Source organism: Temnothorax curvispinosus, unplaced genomic scaffold (genome assembly GCF_003070985.1).
Source record: "Temnothorax curvispinosus isolate PA1 unplaced genomic scaffold, ASM307098v1 QBEX01012496.1, whole genome shotgun sequence".
Classification (NCBI taxonomy): Eukaryota; Metazoa; Arthropoda; class Insecta; order Hymenoptera; family Formicidae; genus Temnothorax; species Temnothorax curvispinosus.
This window is the reverse complement of record NW_020222276.1, coordinates 11776-39332: the sequence shown is the minus strand read 5'-3', so window position 1 is coordinate 39332 and position 27557 is coordinate 11776. Positions and strand designations below refer to the sequence as shown.

The 27557-nt window shown below is 36.1% G+C and overlaps 4 protein-coding genes across 11 annotated transcripts in view; 2 read left to right on the top strand and 2 right to left on the bottom strand.

The window, feature by feature from the left end:
* Window positions 1–4616, top strand: part of LOC112462524 — a 43320-nt gene extending 38704 nt beyond the window's left edge. For both annotated transcript variants that reach the window (XM_025028346.1, XM_025028347.1), the window contains exons 5-6: window positions 628–846; window positions 1388–4616. In XM_025028346.1, coding sequence (XP_024884114.1) covers window positions 628–846; window positions 1388–3829 — 2661 coding nt within the window. In that variant the 3' untranslated portion in view covers window positions 3830–4616. The remainder of the gene's footprint in view (window positions 1–627; window positions 847–1387) is intronic.
* Window positions 4617–4675: 59 nt separating this feature from the next.
* Window positions 4676–14490, bottom strand: LOC112462523 (sodium-independent sulfate anion transporter). 3 transcript variants are annotated; one of them, XM_025028343.1, is made up of 10 exons: window positions 14249–14490; window positions 11640–11868; window positions 8093–8314; window positions 7694–7889; window positions 7184–7404; window positions 6535–7099; window positions 6233–6459; window positions 5849–6022; window positions 5312–5474; window positions 4676–4990 (listed from the first exon to the last, which is right to left on the bottom strand). In XM_025028343.1, the coding sequence occupies exons 3-10, from the start codon at window positions 8297–8299 to the stop codon at window positions 4836–4838; spliced, it is 1908 nt and encodes a 635-aa protein (XP_024884111.1). In that variant the 5' UTR covers window positions 8300–8314; window positions 11640–11868; window positions 14249–14490; the 3' UTR covers window positions 4676–4835. The 3 variants fall into 3 exon arrangements, with proteins under 3 accessions (XP_024884111.1, XP_024884112.1, XP_024884113.1); XM_025028344.1 differs by having other exon boundaries at window positions 11640–11821; XM_025028345.1 differs by lacking the exons at window positions 11640–11868; window positions 14249–14490 and adding an exon at window positions 10372–10660.
* A 478-nt stretch (window positions 14491–14968) lies between these two features.
* On the top strand, window positions 14969–20939 carry LOC112462527 (GATA zinc finger domain-containing protein 14-like). Of its 5 annotated transcripts, none has more exons than XM_025028350.1 (5): window positions 14969–15293; window positions 16071–16179; window positions 16835–17218; window positions 17297–17499; window positions 17638–20939. In XM_025028350.1, exons 1-5 carry the CDS (start codon window positions 14984–14986, stop codon window positions 20199–20201), a joined length of 3570 nt encoding a protein of 1189 aa, XP_024884118.1. In that variant the 5' UTR covers window positions 14969–14983; the 3' UTR covers window positions 20202–20939. The 5 variants fall into 5 exon arrangements, with proteins under 5 accessions (XP_024884118.1, XP_024884120.1, XP_024884121.1 ...); XM_025028353.1 differs by lacking the exon at window positions 14969–15293 and adding an exon at window positions 15314–15556; XM_025028354.1 differs by lacking the exon at window positions 14969–15293 and adding an exon at window positions 15567–15793.
* A 265-nt stretch (window positions 20940–21204) lies between these two features.
* Window positions 21205–26633, bottom strand: LOC112462543 (sodium-independent sulfate anion transporter-like). Its single transcript, XM_025028385.1, has 10 exons — window positions 26140–26633; window positions 25141–25337; window positions 24889–25043; window positions 24066–24363; window positions 23422–23734; window positions 23075–23236; window positions 22586–22726; window positions 22202–22347; window positions 21961–22113; window positions 21205–21815 (listed from the first exon to the last, which is right to left on the bottom strand). The coding sequence occupies exons 2-10, from the start codon at window positions 25273–25275 to the stop codon at window positions 21591–21593; spliced, it is 1728 nt and encodes a 575-aa protein (XP_024884153.1). The 5' UTR covers window positions 25276–25337; window positions 26140–26633; the 3' UTR covers window positions 21205–21590.
* Window positions 26634–27557: the final 924 nt, after the last annotated feature.

Genomic DNA, 27557 nt, shown 5'->3' with positions numbered 1-27557 from the left:
CATGTATAAATAGATATGTCCATACATGTTTTCTTTCTTTTGTATAATCTCTGTTCGTATATACGGGAAAAACAATAAGAAGAAGAATTAAAAAATAATTAAGAGGATAACTTTCGTATTATTTTTTTAAATAAAAAGTGAAGTTTGAAGAAATGAGAAAAAATGTTCCATTTCTAATCGTATATAAATGTGATAATTGTATATAAAACATGATTATATATAGAAGATTGTATAATCCAATTGCAATTTTACTCTATGTAAAAAAATAATATAAAAATAAATTTTCTATTTATTTTTTTTTTATTCTTCTTATATATACGGGCAGAAATTATATAAGAAAAAGAAAATATATATAGACATATTTTATATAAATATATAATTGTATGTTTTCTATATAGAAGTTTTTTTACTGGGTGTGTATAATAAATATTAAAAGAATATCCGTTTATAGCGACGAAGTAAGAAACAATCAGGTTCCAAATCGGTTTTGCAAATATCTCCCGCGTAAATTCTTCGACACATTCGTTTCTTTCTCTTCGGCAAACACGCATCGCGAGTCCTCAATATTACATCTTCTGTATTGCATTTTATTTTGTTTAACGGAATTGCGTTTAATTGCTTTTGCAGCTCCTGACGAAAGTGTGCCAAGCACCAGGTGGACACGCGGCTGTTTCGGAAGCGGTGTCAACTCTGAGACTCAAATACGGGGAAGGTGGGAGATTTCGATTTTTAGCGGGCGCTCTTTTAGCTCCGAGGGCGGCTATCGCGTTGAGGGTCGCAGGAGTTTCGTTTCTGAACGCTTTTCTAAAATCTGCACCCCGCACACAAACCAAGCTATATATCCAGGTAAGATATACGATAAAAATAATTGTGTCCACCCTGTCCGCCACTCGATACATTTATTTTGATACTTTTGTCGAACCCCTTCACGTTCAATGACAGTAAGAATCGAGAAATCAAACAGCTGTTATTTTGTAAGCTGAAAACTTTTGAATCTGTGTAATTTTGGGCTTTTTAGAATTTATTTTTATTTTCGTGTTCAGCGACCCCATAAAAATCCCGTAATTCACAATTTAAGATTAAAAATCTTATTTTGTGCATTAAAACACTTTTTTTTTTATCCTATTTTCATATTCGGCGACATCATAAAGGTCTTTAAAAATAATTAAACGAAATATGTATAATGATATGATTGTAGCATGATTATTTTAATGTGCACGCACATGTATATAATATAATGTGATATCTATAACGATAATATGTTTACCAATATTTGTGTCTTAATAAAATCGTTAGTATAAAAAATAAAAAAAGATACATACGTTATTTTATAAGATTCGCCTCTTATTTCCGTATATCGGAACGCAAATATTTCGCTTTCTTTCAGGCTGAGGCCTGCGAAGCTGGCTTAGAGCCGCAGGTACTTCAGGAATGGCTGAGGGAATTCGACGGACGCGAGGAGGACGCTTTAACTGATTTACTGCACAAGGAAGTTCAGAAATGGACGCACAACTGCGTCGACGTGGACGCTCTGCAGCGCAGGGTGACGCGCGCGGAAGAAACCTGCAGGATACTCAGCAAGAAGGTATCGCTTCTGCAGATGCAGATCGAGAAACAGAATGTCCTCAACGTGGAGGAGCGAGATAAATCCTCGCCGACGATTCTCATTTCCGCTAAAAGTCCTAAAGTATCCTCGAACGCGGAGGACGAGGGTATCAGCTCCTCGGAGAGATCCAGCAGCCCTGAAGACACGAAGGCGCATCAGGCGAGAACCAATCGGCAGAAGGCTTCACCTACGCAGAGCAACGATCAGGAGACAACGATAGACGACGTGATCGAGGAGCTGAGGATCATAGTGAAGGACGCCGAGGAGGAATTCAGCGATAAAACTCAGGAACTGAACCGTCGTCCTAATAACGATCAAGAAGTTGTCCGCAACGACCAGAAATCGGACAAAAACGAATTATACCGATCGAATTCCAAAGTCTCCTTGAACCATTCTGAGAGTTATATCTATGATAAAGTATCCAAGATAGATTTGAAGCTGAAACCGAACGCGGGCTCGAACGCGTTTCAAAATCAGCTGAAGGGCGAGCAGGTGACCTACTTCGGCAACGAACAAGACTACAGCACGGACTCGGACGGCACGAAGAGATCGAGTCCCGGTGGGCCGCGCAAAACGTCGAAGTCGTCGATGGAGGGCAGCGTGAAGATCGTCGTGAGGGGACCTGACGTGGAGGAGGCGATAGTGCCGGCTATTCTACACCCCCAGCCGCCACGAAGGGCACCACCGTGCCTGACTGCCATCCTGGCCGCCAGGCATTGCGACTTTGCCGATCACGCAGAAATGTACAATTCCCACGACGAGGAGGTCGAGGAGGAGACCCTGGGTGACGGCAGCGATTCCCTGCTGAGCGCCTCCAAGCTCAAGTACAACAGCAAACATCAGATCTACGACGGACAGATAAGGAGCGTCAACGGTGAGGATCAACTGCAGAAGCACACTAAAAGCGACGCTATACTGATAGGTCCGAATCGTATCGACGTTAAGCTCGGAAAGAGCCTCGACGATCTGCGTCATTTCGGGGATAACGAAGCAAAGAACCGAAAGACGATAAGAAGCTACGAGATTTCCAAGTCAAAGATCACGGACGTTAGACCGATCAGCAGACAGATCGACGTTTACAGGCAGCTCGATTCGATTCCCAAGGGATTCGAGACGTCCTCCGGACGATCGGCCGATCAACGGACGATTCATCGGCACAGCTCCAAGTACAGAAGCGAGATTGAAAAGAGGAAATATCTACGACGCTCGGCCAGCCACGATTATCTCGAGTCAAACATGTCCAGTCCGCAGTCGAGACGGTCGGGGGGCCGAGTGGAGTGCCGCATCAGAAAGTTCGAAAGCTTGAATTCCTTCGACGATCATCGGAGCTTGCAGAATTATGAGAGATCGAACGAGTCGGAGAAACAGGAGCAGGCGTCGCTCCTGATTGACTCCTCCAGATTTAAGATGCGCAGATCGGAATCCTTCCATCACATCTCCCATCATGGACCGAAGAGGGATCAGTGCTCGTCGAAAGGGGAGAGCGACAGCGGTCTCTTCTACATCACGGACTTCAATCTGAAGCCCGTCGTCACGAGGCGACCGAGATCGATCGACGCACCGAAGTCTCCCAGTCTGATAACGAAATCTCTGGACAGGATTGACGAGGGTCTAGATTCGATGGTCGACATTGTCATTACGCAAGAACAGAATCAGTGGAACGGGGATAAGCGTCAGTCGAAGGCGGCCAAGTCACGCGACGAGAAGCAGCTGAGATCGAGAGCGATCAGACTTGATGATTTCTGCGGTAATTCTTCGGAATTGGATCAGCAGGGAAGGCGGGATAATCTCGTTTCCAGAAACAGACATCTGAAGAACGACGAACTGTATCACATTAACAATAAGCAATTAAAAAGCGACGAATTTTACGAGGAGCAGAGAAATCGCGAATGGAATTATCATAACGAGTTAAATTACGCGAAGAGCAAGGGTGAAACTAGCTCGGAAGACTCGCCAATGATATTATCGAAGAATGGCGTAAGACACAATTCCTTTTGTCAGAAGGATAAAGTCGGCAACAAATTTTCCGGCAGACCGAACGAATCGGGAATTTTTGCTGGACGAACGTACGACACATTTGGCCTCGGGAAGAGTCGTTTCAACGCGGGCAAATATTCGGGAAACCAGCAAATTAAAGAAAATCCAATTAGTCGAAGAAACACGACATCTTCGTTGATTGGGAAACGTGGTAAAGTAACAGATATTGTCTCCGGTCTTTATTGAACGTACGTAAAACAAATTTTATATGGAGCTCTAAAGAACCAGTAGAAACGATTAGTATACAGCCTTCATCGCGCATGTAGAACAGATATAAATTAAGAATTCTTGTATAATTTAAAGGTAACGAAATTAATTAGTACTACGTTTTGGAGTAAAATTATATTTAAAAGAGTTCCATCTTTACAGAATTATTTTTTTTTTAATTTTCCAGGTATATCAGAGTATTATATGCATCGTATTGAAAATTAATGCAAAAAAAATCAATTATTTTATTCTTTAAATTAGATTCCACGCCAAATTTATGTAAAAAAGTATAATTTTATTCTACCGCCCGACAGCAAAGCATGTAAGTTTGAGGATTTGTGATTTCCATAACGTATGAGAAAGCACAAAGAGAGATATATCATCGATACATTTTATCGATTGATACACGAGTACATCATTTCTTATTAAATAGAAATCGATTAGATAACGAGAATGATTTTGAGTGCAATATTTTTGAGTATTATTACGACGTTACACTTGTAACAATTACACTTACATCGAATATACACAACGAATACACGTTCTTTTATAACAACAAATAATTCTTCTGGTGATGGACTCTTGTGTGCCTTCACTACATTGTGTGATACGGTTCTTTGTTAACAACGATTATATATGCAATAGTAGTGCAAGTGCCAACTAAGACTGTACTTCGTAGATTTCTATGCATTACATGTACATATAAATATGAAGATGAGATTGAAATAATTCTTATTATACATTAGGATATATAATAATATTTAGGTCAAGCAGCAGGATTATTTATGATTTCTAAATTGCAAAAATAAGAACAAAACTTTCAGGTTAAGAAATAATTTTATTTCTACGTCGCTTTTAATTTATTGTTTTGTGTGCTTAATATCATTTAAATAAAGATTGTAACTATGTAACATTCTGTTTAATAAAACCTTTTGTTTTTTTAAATTAATAAATCGAGTGAGATTCAATCGAATGAGATTCAATTTCAACTTGCAGTCGCGTGTAAAAGTGTACTAGTGACTTCACTAAGTTCATGGCAGGAACCACGCGCATTTCTGTGAATCATCTCCGAATTGTTTAGCATTAAAGATGAATGTAATTTATCATGTGTTTGCTCAAGAAGTTGGTGCGAAGATTTGTCTGAAAATAAGAAAATGCATAAATTTTTCTTAAATATAAAAATAAAATTTATTATTAAAATTTTGATATTATGACACTTATAAGTTATAATTATTTACAAAACGTAACTCATTTGAGAATTTAATTTTTTATTAATTATAAAAATCGATAGAGGACTTTTTTTATCTAGTTTAATCCACTGTATCTGACCATGAAAGATATTACGCTTATTTCCAGACATCTTGTATTTATAAATCGATAAAGTGTCATCTTTTGTAAATAATTACCACACTTCACATTATTATCGTTTCACCTTATGATTATGGTAAATAATTTGAATACCTTGAATTGTCGATAACAGATAAGAGAGCTCTTCCTGAGTCGAAACGTACTGGAATTCGTCGCCGCAGGCACCTTTCAAAACAGTAACCACATCCGATCTTGGATTGTAGAAGTACAATCCCTGTTTGCGACTACTAAATTCATTGATCAACGTTTTCATACCCTGAATTGAGAAAGAAGCGACACTTGAATTCATCACGATCTATAGTTTAATCATATTACTTTAACACATTCGCTACTAGTATCATATATGTGTGACACGGTTGATTCTCACATAATGTCAATATATCACAATATATAACAGCCAATTGTGCAATCTATGAAAATAAAGTCTATCTCGTTGGTGTGTGTCCATCAAATAATATGGAAAATATTATAGTACAGTAACATGCGTGGTCTGAGATTTTGATTATGATATCGAGTAATTATTATGTCGAAGCAGATGGCAGAGATATAACGTAGTCTGTGAGGGTACAAAATCTAATGTGGTAGCGAATGTGTTGAAAATATGTTCAATTCTCTAAAAAAAGATATTACCTTAGCAGCCGTAAAGTCTGCCCCTAAAATATATCTACAATCAACAACAACCGGTATTTGACTAGATCCTTGCTTTATGCCAGCATTACCAACCGACTGCTTTATAAAATCGACAGCTGGGAAATATAAGCTGTTTCCTGGTGTGACCAGCAGGTATTCAGCACCACAATCGGTCTATAACAAATTTGGCATTAGTTTCATTGAAACATAACATTTAGGCGCGTAATAATAAAATCGTATATCTCGGAAAAGAATAAATCCAATGTACGCGTAAGGTTCAACGCTCCTTTGTTCACAGTTCTACAATTAACAATTTAGAGTAGTGAAGAAGAAAAAGAGAGAAGAGATTCCTTCGTTAGAATTTTATGTTTTGCTACTACCTACTGTGCACTTGTCGACGTGGACCGTAGGTCTTGCGGAAGGATACAGCAGGAACATCAGATTTATGCCGACCCCCGATAAAATACCGTATTCCACACCAATGACGAGGCAAAACAAAAAGGTAACGAACATCGGTACGAGATCTTTTTTGCTCGATTTCCACATCAGTTTCACAACCTCGTACTCGATCATGTATATTACCGCGCAAATGATTACGGCCGATAATGAAGCTGGAAAAAAAAGAGGGTAACAATTACGCCAAATTGGTATTGCATGTGTTGCGCGCATTAAAGTGTTTTGCCTACCTTTCGGGATGTAATAGAAATACGGTGTGAGCAGACTGAGGGCCAGTATGATCAGAATTCCGGTGTACAATCCACCCATTGGAGTCTTCACGCCGCTGGCGTGATTCACCGCTGATCTACTGAACGATCCTGTAACCGGCATAGAACTCGCGCAAGACCCAAGAATGTTACAGATTCCGAGCGTCAGGAGTTCTTGGGAAGCGTCGACTTTTCCCTCGTTCATGAAGGCCTTGGCTATGGCCACATTACCGAGCACAGCTATTATCGGCACCAATACTATGGAAGCACCCAATTCGGAGCACATTTGCGTGAAGGTGAAAGTCTGATTATTCACTTGTGTGGAAAAAGGTGGCAGGCCGAAGGGCGGAAGACCAGATCTCACTGGACCTGTTAGAATAAACGGAGATCCAGACTCGGACGAGTCATATTTGTAAGCGATAACGGAGCAAATGACCACGACGATGGCATTCCGCGCCGTGGAGAGCAGCCATATCGCTTTCGCGATTATCTGGTGATAATTCGTCGACTTCTTGCCGATGGCGTGCAATTTGACATCCTTCATTTTCTGTGAATTGTACAAAGTACTTATCAAGAGAATATGTTTGGATATAATATAAATATCAAACGAATATAAAGGTTCATTCATTACCCTAAACAACAATAGTATTGCGATACAAGAGATACTCATCCCAGCATCCCATGGACTCGTGTCACCGATATTTTCGAAGACTTTAATTGAAGTGTCTACAAATCCTTGAGATGAAATTTTTAAACCTAACAACCCTTTCAATTGCGAAGCAACGATTATAACAGACGTTGCTGACGTAAATCCCACAGTAACTGGTATCGATATAAAGTCTACAAGTACACCTACAAAATTGCATCTTTATATATTACGCAAATACATAACATCCGTTAAATCATTAAAGATACCATTCAAATATGTAAAGAGGATATGTGCAAAATAGCATTGGCTTTACTCGGAAATCTTAAAAACTTCCAATAACTCTTGCGCATAGCCTGCGTACCTCACGTAAGTCTTACCTTGCGCATTTCTGAATAGAAATACTTAATTATTTCACTTGAAATTTTACTTTCTATCGCATATCCGATGTTCACTTAAAATAAAGCATTTTCTTATTCGTTTGAGTCAGCATACCTAAACGTAAACATGCCATTAGTAATTGCAGGCAACCGGATAAGAATGCGAGAAGTATGGCGAAATCAGCATTTCTTCCTTCCACATAGTCGTGAGTCATTAGCGCCATGAGCGCGGTAGGGCCGATTGTGATGTCTTTACAGGAGCCAAATATTACGTAAACTATTGCGCCCATAAATGCCGAGTAAAGACCATACTGGAAACAAAACACGATATTAATAACGCGTTCTCGTATTGGAGACAAGCGTCGATAAGAAAAAAAAACATTGATATTTGCCATTAATATTAAGATATTAATTGAAACTTACTATCTATCATTATTAATCTATCATTATTATATCATCTAATTCTATGGAATTGGGAGTCAAGGTGTTTCATTTGTAAGATTGTATTGCATACCTGTGGTTTCAAACCAGCCAATGTCGCATATGCGAGTCCTTGTGGCATAACGGTAAGACCGACTGTTATGCCGGCTATGACATCGCTGAAGAATTTTTCCGAGTTATATTTCGGTAACCACGCTAAGATCGGCACGCGTCTCGATGCTAATTTGCGCAGCCGATCGAGACAGGTTTTTTTCTTCCAGCGATCAGCTTCAGTAGCCATTCTGGATCAAGCCAGCTTCGTGCACCAAAAACAACGAACCATTAAATATATAAATCTTTCCGTGTACACACACATATGTACAACATTCTACATTTAAAAATATAGAGAAATACTAGAAGTCAAATTAGATAAAATAAAAAAGAAAATGTGTATAAAATACGGATCAATAGTGCGGTCTTTCATACTTGCAGTTGTTTCTCATACGCAAAGTTCGACAGGTGTGAATACGGATCGACACCTGAGAAACAACTGCGAGTATGAAAGACCGCACTATTGATCCATATTTTACACACATTTTCTTTTGTATTTTATCTAATTTGACTACGTTGTAACCTTCACATTGCGCCGAAGATGACTCCAAAAAAGAGTCGAACCGTCCGCGAATTTGGTTAGTTTTGTATTGACTTATCATACATAATATTGTGCGTGAATTACTGCGCTTGGCTCTTATTGCCTCCCTATTATTACGTTAATTTATTCAAGAGAGGCTCGATATACTTTTAATTTAAACTAATTATATACCGTTTCTTTTATAAATGTACTAACCGATCCGTGGTTTAACCATTTGATTAATTAATCGCTAATTCAACAATAAATTTTAGCGGATATCATGCAAAAGTGTCGTATTTAAGGAAACCTGTCTACGTTCTATCGTACACGTTCCATTATCGAAATGATAAAGTCTAAATAATTGCACTCTTATCAAGTAGAATATACAAAGGCATAGAAATGCAAGGCTTTGTACAATGAATAGGAGGTACAAAAATGCGTTATAACAAAAAGATAACCGACAAAACACGAAATTACAAAATTCAGGAAAAGAACATTGCGGAGTCTCGCAGTTGATATTTTACTCAATTCATATTAAATTATTTTTATTTTGAAAGTTAAAAAAAGTTGATTTTTTACATAATATTAAAATTTGAAGTATTAAAAATATGTTCCTAAAGATTTAAATAGAAATTCAACAAATCAACCAAGTTATATACAGACCGTTAAAGAGGTCAATGAACAGATAAAAAACAACATGCAAGAAAACGAAACGCAAATGGATATGCAAGAAAGGCTCAAATAAACATCTGGTCATCTTCTTTCCTATTATAAATATCTCAAATTAATTGTCGATCTTTCTATTCCGTTAACTTATTTTTCTGTCCACAATACAATGTCATAACACAATGTCACAATACTGCACAAGTCACAAAACATCAATTTTCGGTATCAAAAATTATTTACAATCACAGTTTATTTCGCTATTTGCATTTTTACGATGAATTTGAGTCGATTTTGAAAATTGTGCGAGTGACGAACGTTGGATAACACATTAAAGTTTTTGCAGATCGAAGACGTAACGAGAAAAGATAATGAATGTCCAAGATACTGAATAAAACTAGATGTTCGACACAAGAAAAACTGAAACAACTTGTAAAATGAAATAATTGGCTCAAAAGAAACAGAAGAATTAGCTTATGATTTTGATAGTCAAAAAAGACTAAGTAATTTTATCCCAGTTTCGTAAGACATTTGATAACAAATTCAAAATGTGCAATAAAACGTAATTTTCGATAGTCGAATATCTTACAAAACGAATAAAATAGATGCCTATTAAATAAATATTTATTCTATTAAAAAGAATAAAACTTTCATTAAAACATAAACAAAAATAATTTAAAACTTTCGTTCAAGTCATTCTTTGGATCTTCTCAAACAAAATAATTTTTATACATTTAAACAATTTTGTTTTAACTCTATTATTTAAGGAAATAATTGAACGTACACACCTAAATCAAGCGCACTGTATATCTATTTAAAATTAATTATCTAACGAATTGGTTTTAATTACTGTCTTTAAGTAGATAAAAATATGCTATGTAGACATATACGTAGCGATTAATTCTTCCTGATTTCTTTGAATGAGTTAGCGATGTTATCTGTACCAGGAAAAAATAAAAATACGTATTATTATTCGCGCATTGTGTTCATCTATTGATAATATGAATTATCGTTGAAACATAATTCGCGCAAACGTGAGATTACGTTGCGTCGTGTATACTAGATATGATTAAATTTACCATGGACGAAAAACGTGGAACCGGAACCGCAACAATAAATAAATTGATGATGGAGAGCGGTGTGCGTGCAAAGGTGGATACTTTCACTGGGAGAGAAACGGGTTTTCGCCGAACACGCACGTATTTGCCTTTTTTCTTTTTTTCTTCTCCGCGAAGTCACTCTAATTCATAGAAGCTGCACCGTGCTACTTTATGTATGTACTAAATTTATTAACCCGTTGATATGCACCGCAAAGCTCTGTCGCGCTTACAAATTCCAGCGGACTGCAGACTGAAAGTACGCGTGTTTCGCCGTGCTCCTTATATACCGGATAACGAGCCGAACTTACATCGGTTGGGGAAAAGTTGCTGTTAACCTTCGCACTTTTTATACAGAATCATGAAAAATACGTTAATCGATACGTTTATGCCTGTCAGAATATTTGTTAAAATCCATTAAAAGGTTTTAGCGTTGTCGATACTTTTAATCATCAAATTGCATTTAATATATATATAATATTATATAATGTATATATAAAATATATATAAAGAATTGCAAATTTTGTCTGTAACCTGTTTGTTTATTCAAAATTTTTTATATTATCTACAATTTTTTCCTTTCAGTCAAAGAATGTAGAGGTAATTTAATATATGAAAACATTTGCGGTCGTATTAGTAATACATAAAATAATAGCACAACTGAAAATTGAACGTAAAATTTAATTTCAAATTTAATAAAAATAATAAAATCATCCTATTCGATTTGTTGACTGAAAAGGATCCGAATAGAAATCAAAACTAATTTCCTTTGCATAAGGAATTAGAAATAGATAAGTAATATAATCATATGATATCAGACATTTGCGTCTGCAGATTCGTATAACTGGCCTCGATTTAATTCTTTACGGTTTTCTTGGAAAAAAAACTATTTGTTATTTATTTTATTTATTTATTTCATTTTAATTAATTTATCGCGATAAAATTGTAAAATAGAGTCGTAGATGAGAATTATAAATTAGCGGCCCAGGTGGCTTTCATTTCATAACAGTTCAAAGGAGTTCAAAAGAGTTTCAAGGCTGACCAGGTTAATCATTGATTACCGGGTCGACTTATGCGATACTTTCCAGATAACAAAAAACTTGTGCAGATCGCGCCGCTTAATGCACACGGGTGCGCTAGCCTTCGACGTTTCCTACATCGATTGATTATGTAATTAAATTCAATTAATAAATCTCACACGTATCTTCGCACGCACACACATATCACATACACATATACATATATTTTACCTCTAAATTGAGAGAATTTCGCTCCTCCGATTAAAGGCCGAGGCGCATCGCGCGGTATCCGAGCGTCGTGTGTATGCAGACGTCTCTTCGTGCAATTCCTCGTGGCACGCCGTTCGTTCGTATGAGACCCATTGAATTGCGTGTTCACCAGATTGTCCGGATGGGAAAAGGGGCGCCGAGATCTATTCGAAAGCGTATACAACCTTGACCTGCCTGTACACCGAGTCCTCTAGAATAAATATATGCCTAATGTGCGAATATGTTTCCCTTCCCACTCGTCGTTTTCTAATAAAAGAGGAAGGCGGCATCCTCTGGACGGTACACGTAATCTAATCGTAGTGCTGCGCACTGTAATGCATCCTCTCATGCATCGCGTATACGAGTCGCGTGCGTGCCAGCTATTTATCGTACGATTAATTCAACGGTCACAAGTAACTCAATTTGAAGCGTTGCAATGTAGAGGCAATTGTCGAGCATTTAGTCCATTAGCTCGAAGAACGCGTGTTCTCGCGTACCAAGAATATCGCTGATCGTTTCGAGAGCAACCCTTGATCTCGAACGAAGGGAGAAGACTTTGTACCTACTACTCTCTCATTGTCTCAAATAACATATTTACTTCCTCGCGCAATAATTCTGAGAAATATTACTTTTTGCTCCTTTGTGGGATTTAAAATTCTGAGAAAAAAATGTCTGTGTTAGAAAATTATAATGCTACTAGATATACTTGAAAAATGTACTGGCCGAATAAACCGGTTCTCTTTTGCAAAAAAAATTCTAAAATATAGTCAACAGAATACCGATAACTTGTAGCGTTAGAGCTACACTTGTATATATATATCTGTGAAAAGTATATACATTAATTTGCAATAAGATATAAAACTCGATCAATTGTAAAGCATCGTCTACAATGGCAGCAAGATTATACAGTAAGACGTAAGCAGTAAGTTACTGACTAATGGGATTTTTACAATTCAAGAATAATCGACTGTGGTTGGTCAGTAGCTTACTGCTTACGTCTTACTGCATGTCCCTGTTGCCATTGTAGACGACGCTTTAGAGGTAAACAACTAGTATGTAGATAAGTACACTGATTATATTCATTATTTCATTTCCTGTTGGATAAAGTATATCTAAATATTCTTTGCTTTAAATGCATGTCACTTTTCCGGCAATTATCATACGAAAGTATAATTTGTTTCGGGATAAAATATGCTCCTGTTAACAGCATACATGACGAACAATAGTTTAGCATTGCGAGATTTAAAAACTAGAACACCAATGATACCATATTATTTTATTTATTTTACTTATTATCTTGGCTAGAGTGATATTTTTCCCAATAATCTTTTCAATGATTTAAAATGTCTATTAGCATCAAAAAGTTAAAATTGATTATCGATCAAAGTATGTTGAATTTATTGTTCTAACGAAAATTTGTGTTTCAAAACAAATTGGTCAGAGTTATCCTTATTATTCCTTATTAATCTATATTATTTCAATATTTACGAATTTTAATTGAAAACATAGTGAACGCTTCCATTGTTCCAAATTTGTGTTTCAAAACAAATTGGTCAGAGTTCTCCTTATTATTAATCTATATTATTTGAATATTTACGAATTTTAATTGAAAACATAGTGAACACTTCTATATTGTTCCAAACTCTTGTACAAATTTTGTTAAAGATACCTAAAACGTCTCGACAATATCCATATCATATTTATAAAGTATAGCATAATATTGACGTTCGCGTGTCTCTCCAAACAAAGTATTTCATCGAACACTTGTGTCACGTGGGTACGTACTTTTATCTTTCAGCAAAAATTACAATAAATTAAGATAAATATCTTTAACGCAAATTTGCCCGAAATACGGTATTCCTAAAACAAAGCATTTAATGACTTCATGAGCTAGAGTTGACGCGTGGTGTAACCATCAAGAGTCTGCTGAAACCAAATAGCTATATTATTTTGTAACAAGCAGACAAAATGAAGTAAATTAAACATTGTACTGTAGAAAAAAGCCAGTCATTTTCATTAGCGCACGGTGCGAAAGTAATATACACATGTGCACACACCTGCAAAAATAAACATTATAAAAAAAGAATCTCCGATTAATTCATCTGATTGAATGTTTGACTGATGTTTTCAACATGATAAACTCAAATCAATAATCGAGTAACGGCTTCAAAAATTAATAAGTTAAGGTTTTAAAACCTCCAACACTTTCTAATAACTGTATTAACTGTACCTTTGAAGAATTTTTTCCCATAGAAATGACTGTCCATGCCAAGATCCTCTTAAACATATATTCTGGAGCCAATCATCAGTTCAGTTTTTGGCTTTGTATAACGTTTATATTTACAAGTTCACAAATGCATATTCTTTTGCATTTTGTACTAGTGATAACAATGGATTTTAATTTATTTCATTCATTACAAAAGTAACCATTTCGTTTCAGCAATTTTCCAGTGGGCCGCTTCAGTCGTTTAATCAGAAACTCGTATAAATAATTAGAAAATAATTGATACAGTCATTTAATCGTTTCATTAACAGTATTTTGTGTGTGACGGAGACTATATAATTTATTATATTTAACCTTTTAGACTTACGAAAGGTTGGTCCACCGAGAATCTCGTCGAAATGTGCTACAATATTCGGAGCACGAAGGACGTTCACGTCTCACGTATATAAAAAATGTAACAAAATTACGCGTATAAAAATGTTATAAAGTTCCACTGAAAAAACTACACAGTTCTACTGTCAAATTAATCCAAAATGCGGAAACTATCGACGCGCATTGACATCTGCCTCGACCGGCACCTGTCACGGCGTCCACAATTGTCAACCTGTCAACGACGAGTCACAGTCAAGACTGCCAACAACAAAAAGTGATGCCAACTAGTGGCAAGTGCATCTTGTGTTACGTCACTAGAAGGGGAGCATCCCGTTCGATCACGTTGAAAGATTGACCACAGCCAATCACAGCCCCCGGTGCCTGGAGTTCTTCCACTGGACCAACCAATCAGAAATTAATTGTCCAGTCGAAGTGAGTGATCGGATGTAATTTGCGATGGATTATAAGCGGTGGTGAATGGTTGTAGTACTGATAAATTTAATATATTTATCTCTACCACAAATATAGATTAACTTTAATTTTGGTTTAACTTACATTTTATTTTTTTCTAATTTTTATGTCCATTTTTACCAATGTAGATTAAATTTAATCACGGTTTAATTAATTTTTATCTTATATATTTTAATTCTTTGATACCCAGAAAAAAATAAAAAGTAAGTTAATTTCTTTCAATTTTAGAAATAAACATTAGACAATATTTTTTTATTGGATGTCGGATTGGACGCCAACGCAATGTGAATCCTCCTTTATGATGTCGTCGCGCCAATACGAGCTTTATGATACACCTATGAAAAAACTCTACTACGGAGGACTCCTCTCTTCCGGCAGCCAATCAGCGCAGTTGGCAAATAGGCAGTCGACTAGCGGTGGAATTTTTGAAATTTTCCTGCTGCATCTCTGTTTATGGCGTCCGTATCGTCTGTATCTGCACCAGGGCTGGGGCAACATTCTTTCCGGTACTGCTGGGCCGTCTGTAATTCCACGTTCAATCGTCTCGGCGAATATTACAATCTGGCAAGGTAACGTGAAGAGGGATTCATTCCCGCGTTGTTATTCCGATAACTTGGGTCCGTAATTTCGCTGCCCTCGGCATACCGGTTCGCGTTCTGTGTAACGTAAATCTACCGTTTCGAAAACAACCTCGTGCAACCTCCCCTTCCTCCCCGGATAGCCTGTGTGCGTTGTCGAAATCATAACATTGCCTCGCTGTTTGTGTTTACATTCGGGGGGGAAAAACGACGTTGGGAGCCGATTTAACACCGAGGATCGGTGTAAAAAGTAGGTCAGTTTGTAGGGAGCCTGGCAGGAAGCTTTCCCGAAATTTGCTTGTGCTTCGACCCTCGGCGGAGATCGGCGGATTGGTTTGATTACTCGGATTTCTCGCCGTTGTTCTTGCGTCACTATTATCGTATTAACAATACCTTGTGATCCTCTGGACGAATTATTCCTTTCTTCCAATACTCGTGGGACGTATAGCGAGATGCTAAACGCCACGCGTGGAATAGAATTTTGTTCTCTGGTACTATACGAAATTCTGGGTTATTTTACAAACCAGTTTTTATTGAGCCATGAGAAATTCGTTTATTTATTGCTGCGATTGAAAATAATAGTCACAAGTAATTAATTTTTCATCATACTGTTTTATTGTCATTTGTAACCCAGAGTTATTTATAACCCAGAATACTTTTTGGACATAAATAATTTGCAGAGGGTATAAGAGCGTCTTTTAAGTGTAAACTTAAGCTTAGCTGGACACGTTGCATAAATATTTAGTCTCATGAATATATTTGTGATAGGTATAATGGATAACACTGTTGAAAAGACTTCCGACATAGAGCGGAAGGCCGCACTCGACAAGCTACATAATATGCAATGGCTGAAAAATACATCTCATTCAGCAAATCCGTATGTTTAACCCTTATTTCTTTGTCTTAGTATATATATATATTTTTTGTGCTGTGAATTAACATTGTTTTGTGCCTTCATGAAATCACATTTGTTTATCATGGATCATTTTACTTCTTGATAATTTCATTTTTTTTTTAAGTATCTTCTACAGCATTAGCGTTTACTACAATTGCGATGTTGTTAGTAATTTTGTAAGTTATAAGAGACAAAGTAACTTGTCTTGTGTAATAATATGCGAGTACAAGTACATTACTTGAAGTATGTGCATTGTAGGACTATTATAAGTCATATATAGATTAAATTTATAGTTACAGCATATTTATAAACATTTGTCATATATGTGCAAGATATTTTAGAACGTTATCTTTAGATATAAATATTGGAGCATTTGATTGCGAAGCAAAATTAAAGAATCATTACTAATTAAGCTTGAAAAATGTCATCGGAATCTTGTTTCTCAGATTAAATCTCTATATAACTTATAGCTCTGAAATAGTCTATGCACATTTTCTACAATTTGCTACTAATATATGTATTTTTGTATATATTATTACTAGCTGGTATATAAGAGGACGGACTGAAGGTATATGTGGTAACATTTTGTCTGTGTCTTACGCTTTGAAGTTACTTTTATATTGATTTTTTATTACAGCGAAAAGGTAAAAGCTGTTGTCTATAAGCAAGCGCAAAACCAGGATGAGGACAAAATAGATGCTGAGGTTTTGGCAGTGACCGAAACAGTCAAGAAGCTTTTAGGTCGAGAATCCAATAAATATTCCTCCACAGATGATACATGTAAAACACATTCGTGTGATGATGCAATGCCTGAGAGCGATAAGAACGTGTGGAGTAAAAATATAGATACAGCTAATTTGTTTCTGAATGCTGATGAGCTAGCTGATCAAAAGAACGAAGAAGATATGCTGAGTATCGTGGAAAGTATTGTAACAGCAAAGCTGGAGGCCGAGTTCTGTATAAACAAAGAGCAGAAAGATCAATCAAGTACATCAGAGAACAATGCTGAAGACGTTGTACAGTAAGTATAAACAGAATCTAACTTATTTGTATTAAATGTCCTGTTTTGTTGTGATATTTTATATCTGTAATAAATTAGGGACGCGGCAACGAAAAGTTCTTCCGATTCACAAAAAACTGATGGAGGCGCAAAAGAGATGAAATTAATACATTCCGATGGTAATAATAATGATTCCAAATCCATAACACCATGTACGTCAAAGGTAAACGATGAACAAAAGTCAACTTGCAAAATAACTAGTACAGAAAGCAGTAAACCTTCAACAGAACCAAAGGATAAAGGTAAATATATATACATATATATATATTTTTTATCTGTAAAGTATATATCATATAAGTACATGTTTCATATAATTTTATGAAATATTAGATATGTAATATCTATTTCTAATATATATTTCTTATTTATTCCATTTTCAGATGTGCGAGTAAGAACAAGTAATATAACAAAAACGGGTATTAAGACTGGCAGTAATACAAATTTAGCCAAAGACAATGAAAAGTTTTCCAGTCCTAGTAACGATTCCAAGAAAGCAGTTTCCAATTTATCGAAATCACTGAACACCCCTGATAAAATTGGAAGGGATCACTTTAATAACAAACAAAATAATACAAAAAATACTATCGTAAGAAGACAAGAATTTGTAAAACGACGTAATGTCCCAAGAAATGCAATAGAAAAGGAGACGAGAAATGCTGCTGGGAAACCAAACGTGGTGAAAACAGGTGTTGAGGCAGCTGATACATGTCAAAATAAAAATTTAAATAGAGATAAAGCTTCACAGAAACTGCAACAAACAACGCCAAAACAATTTGCATCGAAATCAAAAGGTCAAGATTCTCTCAGAAAGAATACATCTAACTTCTCTGATGATAAAAATAAAACTGAGAAAGCGGCACATACGCCTGAAAATGTCGATTCGCCATTAAATGAAACTGAAAGGAAAAATGAGAAGATTGTTCGTGAAAAAAATGCTCAAAGCGATCAAAGAGGAAATCGCAATATTAATTGTAGAAAAAATACATTTGTCGCGCAGTATAAAAATTCGGCGTACTCGAAGCCGACGCAAAATATTCCGAGACATGCTGCGTATGGAAGAAATTCGTCGTATGCGTACACTAATCCAAGGTTTGATAGGGATCGTAATGGCAGTGCTGAACGTAGAATTCCGAAGCGAGAGCACACACCTGTTAATACATTTATAAAATCAGATACAGGGACTGAAGAACCTAACACAAGCAATTCGGAGAATTGGGCAAAGCAGAAGAAAGAAATAATTCAACCGATAAATGTAAAATCGACCAGTGAATGTATCGATTTAGCGTTTAACGATAGAAAGGATATAAAACCTGTAAAAATGGAGACACAAAGTAAGGAAAATACGAATTCAAGTGTTGCTCATCCGAAACAAGAACTTGCAACGTCAGAAGCACAACAGTGTCGCGTAGAAACGAGTGATATCTTAATTAAAGTCGAAAGTATTGACCAGCAACATAGAGATACGAAAAATGAAGAAACAGATTTGTTTAAACACTCGTCCTTTAATTTAACCTCTGATGAGTATTCTACAAATTCGCAATTCAATGATGTGACACATCAGTATTCGGTAAAGTTAGAAAATATGCAACGCACGAATGATGTAAATCAATTTGAGAGCAGTCAAGCTACTTGGGATCAACCGTCTGATAACGCTACGCAAAAAGGCGCGACAGTTATGAGTGTACAGCAGCCTGTTCAAAATATGCATCTTAATACGCAACAGACTTTCACTCAAGCAGGAAATCCAACGAGGCAGATGTCGCCGTGGGAACTGAACGACAGCAAGTTTTATGATCAACAATTTTCGGTTAGCGACGCGATGCGGCTGTCGCAGATTCCAAATACTTCTTTCAGCGCGTTGCCATACGAGTACAACGCACCAATATCCAACGACAACAATGTCACCGCTACGTCTACGCTGGAAACTACGATGAGTAATAATAGAGAAAATTCAAATGTACTTTACAGATACGGACCGAACGTACAGCAGAGATCCGTTATGGCTTCGGATTATCCCGGTCATTCTTTATCACCGTGTCAAACTAATCAGGCTAGGTGGAGTACCTCGGTGCAAGAGGGTTTCCACGTTGAGCATCCGTATATTGCAGCGCAGCCTGCAATGATGCACGTTTACAATCCCGCAGCTTTTGGACTGGACGACTTCAACAATGCGCATACGGTGGATTATGTCTCACATCCAGTTATGTACGCGCCGTATATGCAAACGTGGAATTCACAGTTGCAGTATGCAGTGCCCGTTCTGTATAATTCGCCATGCGCGAATTATACCACGTTTTCTCAACCTAGCAATCAACCGAATAATTTCAACAACGTGCATGACCAGCAGCAAAAACATAATCCTTACGCGCAAATGAATAGTTATGTTAGAGATACGTATGATACGAATACCTGCGCTGTACAAGCGCAGAGAAATACTGCCGATAACGTTCCAGTAAAATCCAATTATTATTACAAGAAGTATCAAGACAATCGAGCAGTTTACGATGTTCCTCAATACATACCACCAGTTTCGTATTCGAGATCGCAACAAGGTATGAATGTCATGCCTGCGACAGGTATAAATCAGTACAACGCATCGTATTGTCCGCCAAATCAGAGACATTATAGGCAAAATGTGTCGAATTACATGAAAAAGAATCAAGATTTCGCTTATGATGACAATGGATCGGCGGAAGACATCCCCCCAATAATATCCCCCAAAGAATTTGTAACGGATAATATCAGTCTTTCAAATAAGACTGATCAGTTTGCGACACGTGTGTTTAAACCGGAGTTCAGAATGAAACCGAATTCGGGATATCGTCCGCCATCTTCCTTCCCAAGAGGCGGTTTCCGCAGAAATACAACTTTACAAGATTTCCCGAAGGAATATACATATCCTGTTAGTATCGGTCGCGGTACATACAAAACCAAGAGAACATAAAAATGTTAGATCTAAACTGAGAGTAAGTTATATAAAATACGGGTACACATTCAAAAAAATTTTTAAATATTCTACCTCTTATAAATCTGATAATGATGATAATCTAATTAAGAAAATCAATAGTAAAGTTTTCTAAATTGTTCGATAAGACTGCTTCTACATTATATATATATTACTCTGATCTACTATAAATAATTATTTACTATCTCCTTTTCTATTTTTGATATCTCGAAAAAAATATTACGTTTTTTATATAACAATCAGTTAATGAAATTGAAAATCTCTACTATATCGCAATTGCCAACGTATATGTATATGTATTGTTTAGATTCATATTCTATTGTGATATCGGGTAACCCAAAATGGTGCTCACCTTGCACTTAAAGACTCGCTTTAAATCTTTATAGAGCTTAATACGCTATTCATAAATATAGAAATATAAGTTCTGTTTAAATCTGTAAGTTTTCACAGATGAGTTCAGTTACGAATCGCGAGGTATGTAAAAGTTTGTTCGAAACATATCGATTGCGAGAAATGTTAACATATATTTAGCATGTAAGATTTTCTCATGTTTGATTTCTTATAATTTTAAGATAAAATGTTTCAGAAAACTATATAATTCTACATGTACCTTAATTTTTCTATCTTATTTTTGTGTTCAAATTGTATTGTTGATAGAGATGATATAGTTTATTTTTTCTGGACTGGTTTTATGAAATAAATACAATACATTTTGATATTTCTATATTGATTAATTTACATTACATCGTTAATTCCTTAATAAATTTCTAATTTTTTAAAGTTATTTTTAAAACATGATTCCTTCCTGCACAATCAATTTATAAGTTCAAAGTTCATCAAGATGAAGAATCTGGCAATGCACCGAAGTGCATTAAATGTAAAGCAGATTTGATTAAATATTTTTATAAAATGCACTTCGGTGCATTTTATAAAAATATTTAATCAAATCTGCTTTACATTTATTGAGAAGAAACAAAAATAACAGACATATTTAAAACATTTATTTATTATGTCTTTTAACTTCACTATTAACACTTACGATTAACAAAGGTAGGTCAATTTAACATATAAAAGTTTCATTATATATGCTTGACGGAACATTGCACATATAAGAAATATGAAAAATTTTATATGTACATGTTTATGTGTAAGATATGTATACACATTAATTTATTTTATATATATACACAATAATTTGTCCTACAGCATGGCAGGCTTATTTCGAGACGAAAATTCTAACATTCGACATCTCTTGTGTGTGTATATTGGTGGCAACCAATATACAACAAAAAGATAAATACACATGAGCTCTTACGCGGTTAACATATTCATTTATTACATTTATAAGGAAAATATTCAAGATATGTATCACAGCCATGTAGAGGCCCGTTCATTCGTTTTCGAGACGATCGCGAGATCGTGTGTCATGCCTTTGGGTCCTCCTAAAATTGCGATTAAATCGACTTCGTCTCTCGCCATCAAGATTTGCTTGTCGGATAGCGATTGTATACTCGTTAAAATAGCACAATTTGCTCGCAGCATTATTAATTGGCAATTGTTTTTCCTGAAGTCCTTTATCATCATACTGATACTCTAAAAATAATATAATATCAATATTAACATCTTAAAAGCAGGTATATTTATCGATCAATTTTTAACGTTCTTTGTGTTACATGATTAATCATATTCTAATTAACAATTTTGCATTTATGTATAAGTAAATTAGCGGTTTTGAAACCTGTGCGGCAGTGAAGTCTATTCTGTCGATGTGCTCGCAATCCAATACGACATTCATCCCGGGATTTTTCGTCAGATACATTCTCAGATGATCTACCGCGGGGAACAAAATTCCAGCGCTGGGACGGACTAAGAAATAATCGATTGTCGAGATCTGCGAAAAGAAGATTTTTCATCCTGTATAGTTCCTGAAAGAATCGTTTCCTAAGAGTAAGAATATCTAAATTCGAAAGCATCCTTACGTTTCTGTGCTCGATATTTATTGTCGGCCGCGCATTGAGGTATACCAATATAGCCAGATCGAGTAGCGTACCTATCAAAATTCCCAATTCGACTCCGACGAATAGACAAGCGAGGAACGTGACGAACGCCGGTATTAAATCACGTTCTATAAAGAAAAACGATATTTTATTTATTAATTTTGTTAGCATGAACTTTTAGTTAAGGGGATATCCCTTAAAAACTAGGCAAGTTTGTAATTTTTTTTTCATAAACGAATAAATTTAGAAATCTGTAGTTTTGTATATGTATTTGTTACTATTTTATCATCATTTCTACCGCGTTTCATATAAAAATGATTAATATTTATTAAAAGAATAGAATTATTTTGATTATATTATACTCACTATTGCACTTCCAGATTGGAAGTATCATACCAATTTCTACCATGAATATCACCGCGCTAATTATGACAGAGCTCAATGTCGCTTTTGGGATGTAATAAAAATACGGAGTCAGCAAACTTAACGATAGTATGACTAGAATACCTGAAATTATTTGTTGTTAATATTTTTTTCGTTTTCTTTTTGAAGAGATTTGTGCGTTATTCTCCTCGTAAAAGATAACGCTCAATTTATCACAGACGTTTAATCGACTAAAGTTTACACGTCTATTATTAATCGGGTTTAGTAACATCTGTAGTAGTTATAACTGCCGACGTAATATAACAACTGGTGTTATAAAACCGGATTAACTAATGTTTATACGACATATTACGTCGGTAGTTATAACTGCAGATGTTACTATACCCGATTAATGATGGACGTGTAAACTTAGTCAATGTTGTACACGAGAATATGTAAGTGCGCCATTTAATCAATCGGTGAAATTTATACCTGTGTAGATCCCACCTAACGGGGTTCTAACACCAGAAGCGTTATTTACTGCGCTTCTCGAAAAGGATCCTGTAACGGGCATCGACTGAAAGAACGAACCGACCAGATTACACAATCCGAGAGTCAGCATTTCCTGCGTGGCGTCCAACGGCATGCCATGTGCTTTAAATGATGAAAAAAATATTCAGGTATATTCTTACACAATAACTTGGTATGGGATGCCATGCGTCGCGTATATGATCCATTAAAATTTACTTATTCGATATTTTATCTACCAAACACAAAGAAATAAAATCGTTTATGGAATGACTTAATATAATACGATATGTGTTAAAAACGACTTGTACAAAAAGCTTTTGCGATGGCGACGTTTCCGATAATAGAGATGAACGGTATGACCAAGATCCCAAACTTGAGCTTCTTCGCCATATCGATGAATGTTTCAGTCTGGTTTCCAACTGTTCTCGAAAACGGAGGTGGCTCGACGGTCGGGAGACCGGCGTCGATATGACCCGTGAGAATGTACGGTGCCCCACCGTGCGTTTCGAAAATATAAGATGCAACTGCACAAAGGACGACCACGAGAGCGTTCCTAGCTGTACCGATCGTCCAGAGGAACTTTTTCAGCTTGGTACCAGCAACCTCTCTGTCTTTCAAATGCTACAAAAAAAAAACGATTAAGATTTACATACTCGTATATACGCAACAATCTATGATCTAATAAGAATTTCAACTTTTTTTTTCTTGGTTGAACTACATATATAAAACTTCGTTTAACTAATATATAAATGACTTCATTCAAGCATTTTTTTTTGAAGAAAGCCTGCTTGAATGACGTTATTTATACAGTTAAAGTTTCATATAGTTTAACTAAGAAAAAGAAGTTGAAATTCTTAAAAGAAGATTATAGATATAGATTGTTGCGTGTATACGAATATATAAGTTCTAATTTGACATTTCTTTTTTTCTGTGTACAGTTCAATCGGTTCACCTTCAGACCCAGTAAAGTTAGGATGCAGCAGCATGATAAAATCAAATCTGGTATTTTCGTGTCGGCGACATGTTGTACCAGACCCGCCCAAATCTCAACGAAGCTCTCGCCGTGAATATTCAGACCCAGCAGACTCTTTATTTGACTGCAAGCGATGATGACGCTCGCGGCTGACGTGAACCCGGACACCACCGGTATCGATATGAATTCGATCAGAAACCCTAGGCGTAGGATGCCAAGTAATATCGTGATGCATCCGGACAAGAAGCAAAGCAAGGCCGCGTACTCGGGAATTCCACTGGAAAAAGAAATCATCAGGCTCGGTAAATTGATTTTTATGTTATACAGCCTTGAGACGGCAAACGACGACTTTTTTCTCGAGAGGCGACTTATGAAAAATGTCTTTTAACAATTCAATTATGTTACGGTTCAAGCGATCTCGCTCGATTAGCATACTCTTTCATTCCGCGCGACCGGATGAAATGTCAAGCGAGAACATTGTTATGTCAATCATGCGCACAAATGACGTGGCTCAATACAAGCGAGATTTACAGCTTCCGGTCAATGATTCTAAAATTAATTGGTTTCTAACCAGTGCTATAAAATTTAAATTTTGTATATTAAAAGAAAATGTAACAAACGACATTTAAAACTCTGAAAAACTATACAGTAACAGTGAAACAAATTTAAACAGTGAACAAATTTCTGGCCTTTAAACGAAAGAAGCGCGAATTGATATGTGGAATTTGTCACGTGCAAAAGTTTGCAAATTTAAGTAACTTACTCTGCTATTTTATTAGTTTTACGAGAAGCTTTGACGTACCTCGCGTATGTCCAAGTCAGTAGAGATAACAACGCTGTCGGACCAATGTTGACTTCTCGACACGTGCCGAAGAAGATATACACGAAACTTCCCGCAAACGCGCTGTAAAGCCCGTATTGCGGATCCAAGCCCGCTAAACCTGCATAAGCTATCGCCTGTAATTGCGATTATTACGTTTTTTTTAAATTACTGACTAAATAGCGATCGAATAGCGTCAGGCAATCGAACGAACGTATACCGCGTTTTACGTACTTGAGGTATCAACGTCAACCCTACGGTGAGCCCTGCAACAAGATCACCCAATGCATCTTTTAGTTTATACTGCGGCATCCATTTCAAAATGGGAATTCTATCCTTAATCATTCTTTGGAAATTAGTTATGGCCATTGTTATTCACCGATTGTACTATTGTCCTTTCAAACGTCGCAATAAGGGTCGCGGTAAGAGATCTGGAAAGGCGATAGGTAATATAAATAAATAAATAAACAAACTTATAAGTTTTACATATCTTAGAAACGTTTTGATTCGTTTCAGATCTTATCCATTTCTAAAAAACACAATAATATATATATATTTTTGTGCTAAGAGCAAAGCTTTGGAAGGAATTTGTTAAATTGTTTTTTCAAATTTTTCGTTGAATCATTCTTCTTTCTTTAAATTCTTGAAAATAAAATTTTTATTAAAAAATAATTGAAGTTTGCATGCTTAAAACTCTTTATTAATTAGATTTTTAGATTTTATTTACCTGGGATTGTTTAATTAGACGAATTATAAGTGAAAGTTCAATTTCACTGAATAAATTAAAATTTACAACACATTGTTATGTTCTGTAAATTATTCTTGTAATATAAAACATTAAATATGTTTCACGATATTTTACTTATAGTTTCAGATAGAAAGAATATCCGATTCGCAAATTTGTACGCAAGCGTTAACCGACACATATCATCTGACAACAATTAAGACTCACGTAACATCGTGTTTGTCTTCCGCTAATTGTTTGCGGGAAATCACCGCGTTTCATTATCCCGTCTTTAACGACTCGTGTATTAAACACACTACAGGCTTGTAACTCAACAAAAAAAATTCAACTTTAGAATTAATACTTACTCTTCGCGTATTCATACGAATATACTTACTGCGAGAATAAAATTACCAGAACGTGATACGAATAGCTTATCATAATTACACAAAAGTTCGCAATACATATTTTATAGCATAATGACGCACAATTACTACGTAAGAACTTACATTATTTTCCTTATCAGTGGCCACTTTTTCGAAAAAGAATGCGAAAAGGTACCGCCGTCCTTTAAGAGTAAAATCAACGGACATTTTCTTTTCGAAGAATCGATCGATCGCGAATGCAGCGTGGATTTTTTTTATGAGAATTCCCTCACGCTGCACCGTCTCGTTAATTCACATATTACGATTGCCTTCTGATCGCCGCACCAGTTACTTATACAATCGTTTTTTCACACTCTTGTTCAACTGTGCGCACCTCTTCGCCTTTTCGCGGTCCACACGGCATTCACGTGTTAACGCATGCGTTTACTCCTTCCTTCGTGTGACATCATCGCCGGAGATCGGCGAGTCTCAGATCGCCAATTTGTTCGACAAATGGGGGAGGGTCTTTTTTCACGGTCTTTTCATAACGTGTCTAACGAGGCTTTTGGATTCTCCGGCAGTAGATCTCAAGGCGACTATATTGTCCTTTGATCATGTGTCCTTTAATGTATCACGTTCGTTGCTCTCGATAACAAATATACGCGTAACAAGTAGCTATAACAGGTGTTTATGTATTTCGCGAAATAATAGCTCTTGCAATTGGCGTGCTCTTTCTCCGAGAAACTAATTTCTAATCTCAAATTTCGATATTTTTACATTCGGCATTGGTATCTGACAGCTTACAAATTTTTATTCAAAATAATAGATGCACGTAATCACGCGTGACAATTTTATTATAAAGATATTTAAACACGCTCCGAGAGAGAGAATTACTGTTATAACATCCCTCTTATCCCAAAACTATAAATGTGTAAATTTTTACTTTTTGAGTAAAGAAGTGGGATGTCTTAAAGATACATAATTGATAATTATAATCTTTGATTCAATTCCACATACGGATTTGAAATTCGTAATCCGTGAAAAGCGGCTTCCTGGACCTTCAAATTGAAGGTGCATGTGGCCGACGACCACATCATGTGGAACAACTATTGTTACGAATTGTTTATAAAAGATCTATTTTTAGAATAGGCCAAGACCCACCTAAGAATCAATGTCGATTGACTGATTGAATTGACAATATACACGGATAGAGCAAAACATTTCCGCGAATTTTTTATTGCTTGAATACCCGTGTGACATAGACAATCGGGAAAAAAGTTTTTTTTATGACATAAAAAGAAGTATATGCAAATAACATTAATTGTAAGTGATATATATGTGCGTGAAGATGGAATGAAGTATTTCTGCACGAAGAATTTCTCGTTGTCTATCGGTTCCAGTTCAAACTTGTCATTTAAATTCGTGGCGTGTAAATGATGTACTGGAAATGTAATGCACGTAATTCACGAGGACGATGTATGCGTACTTGAACAGATAGGGCATATCAAAACACATTCTGATAGACGCAATACAAGTACAATGCAACGTTTAAGTAATATCCG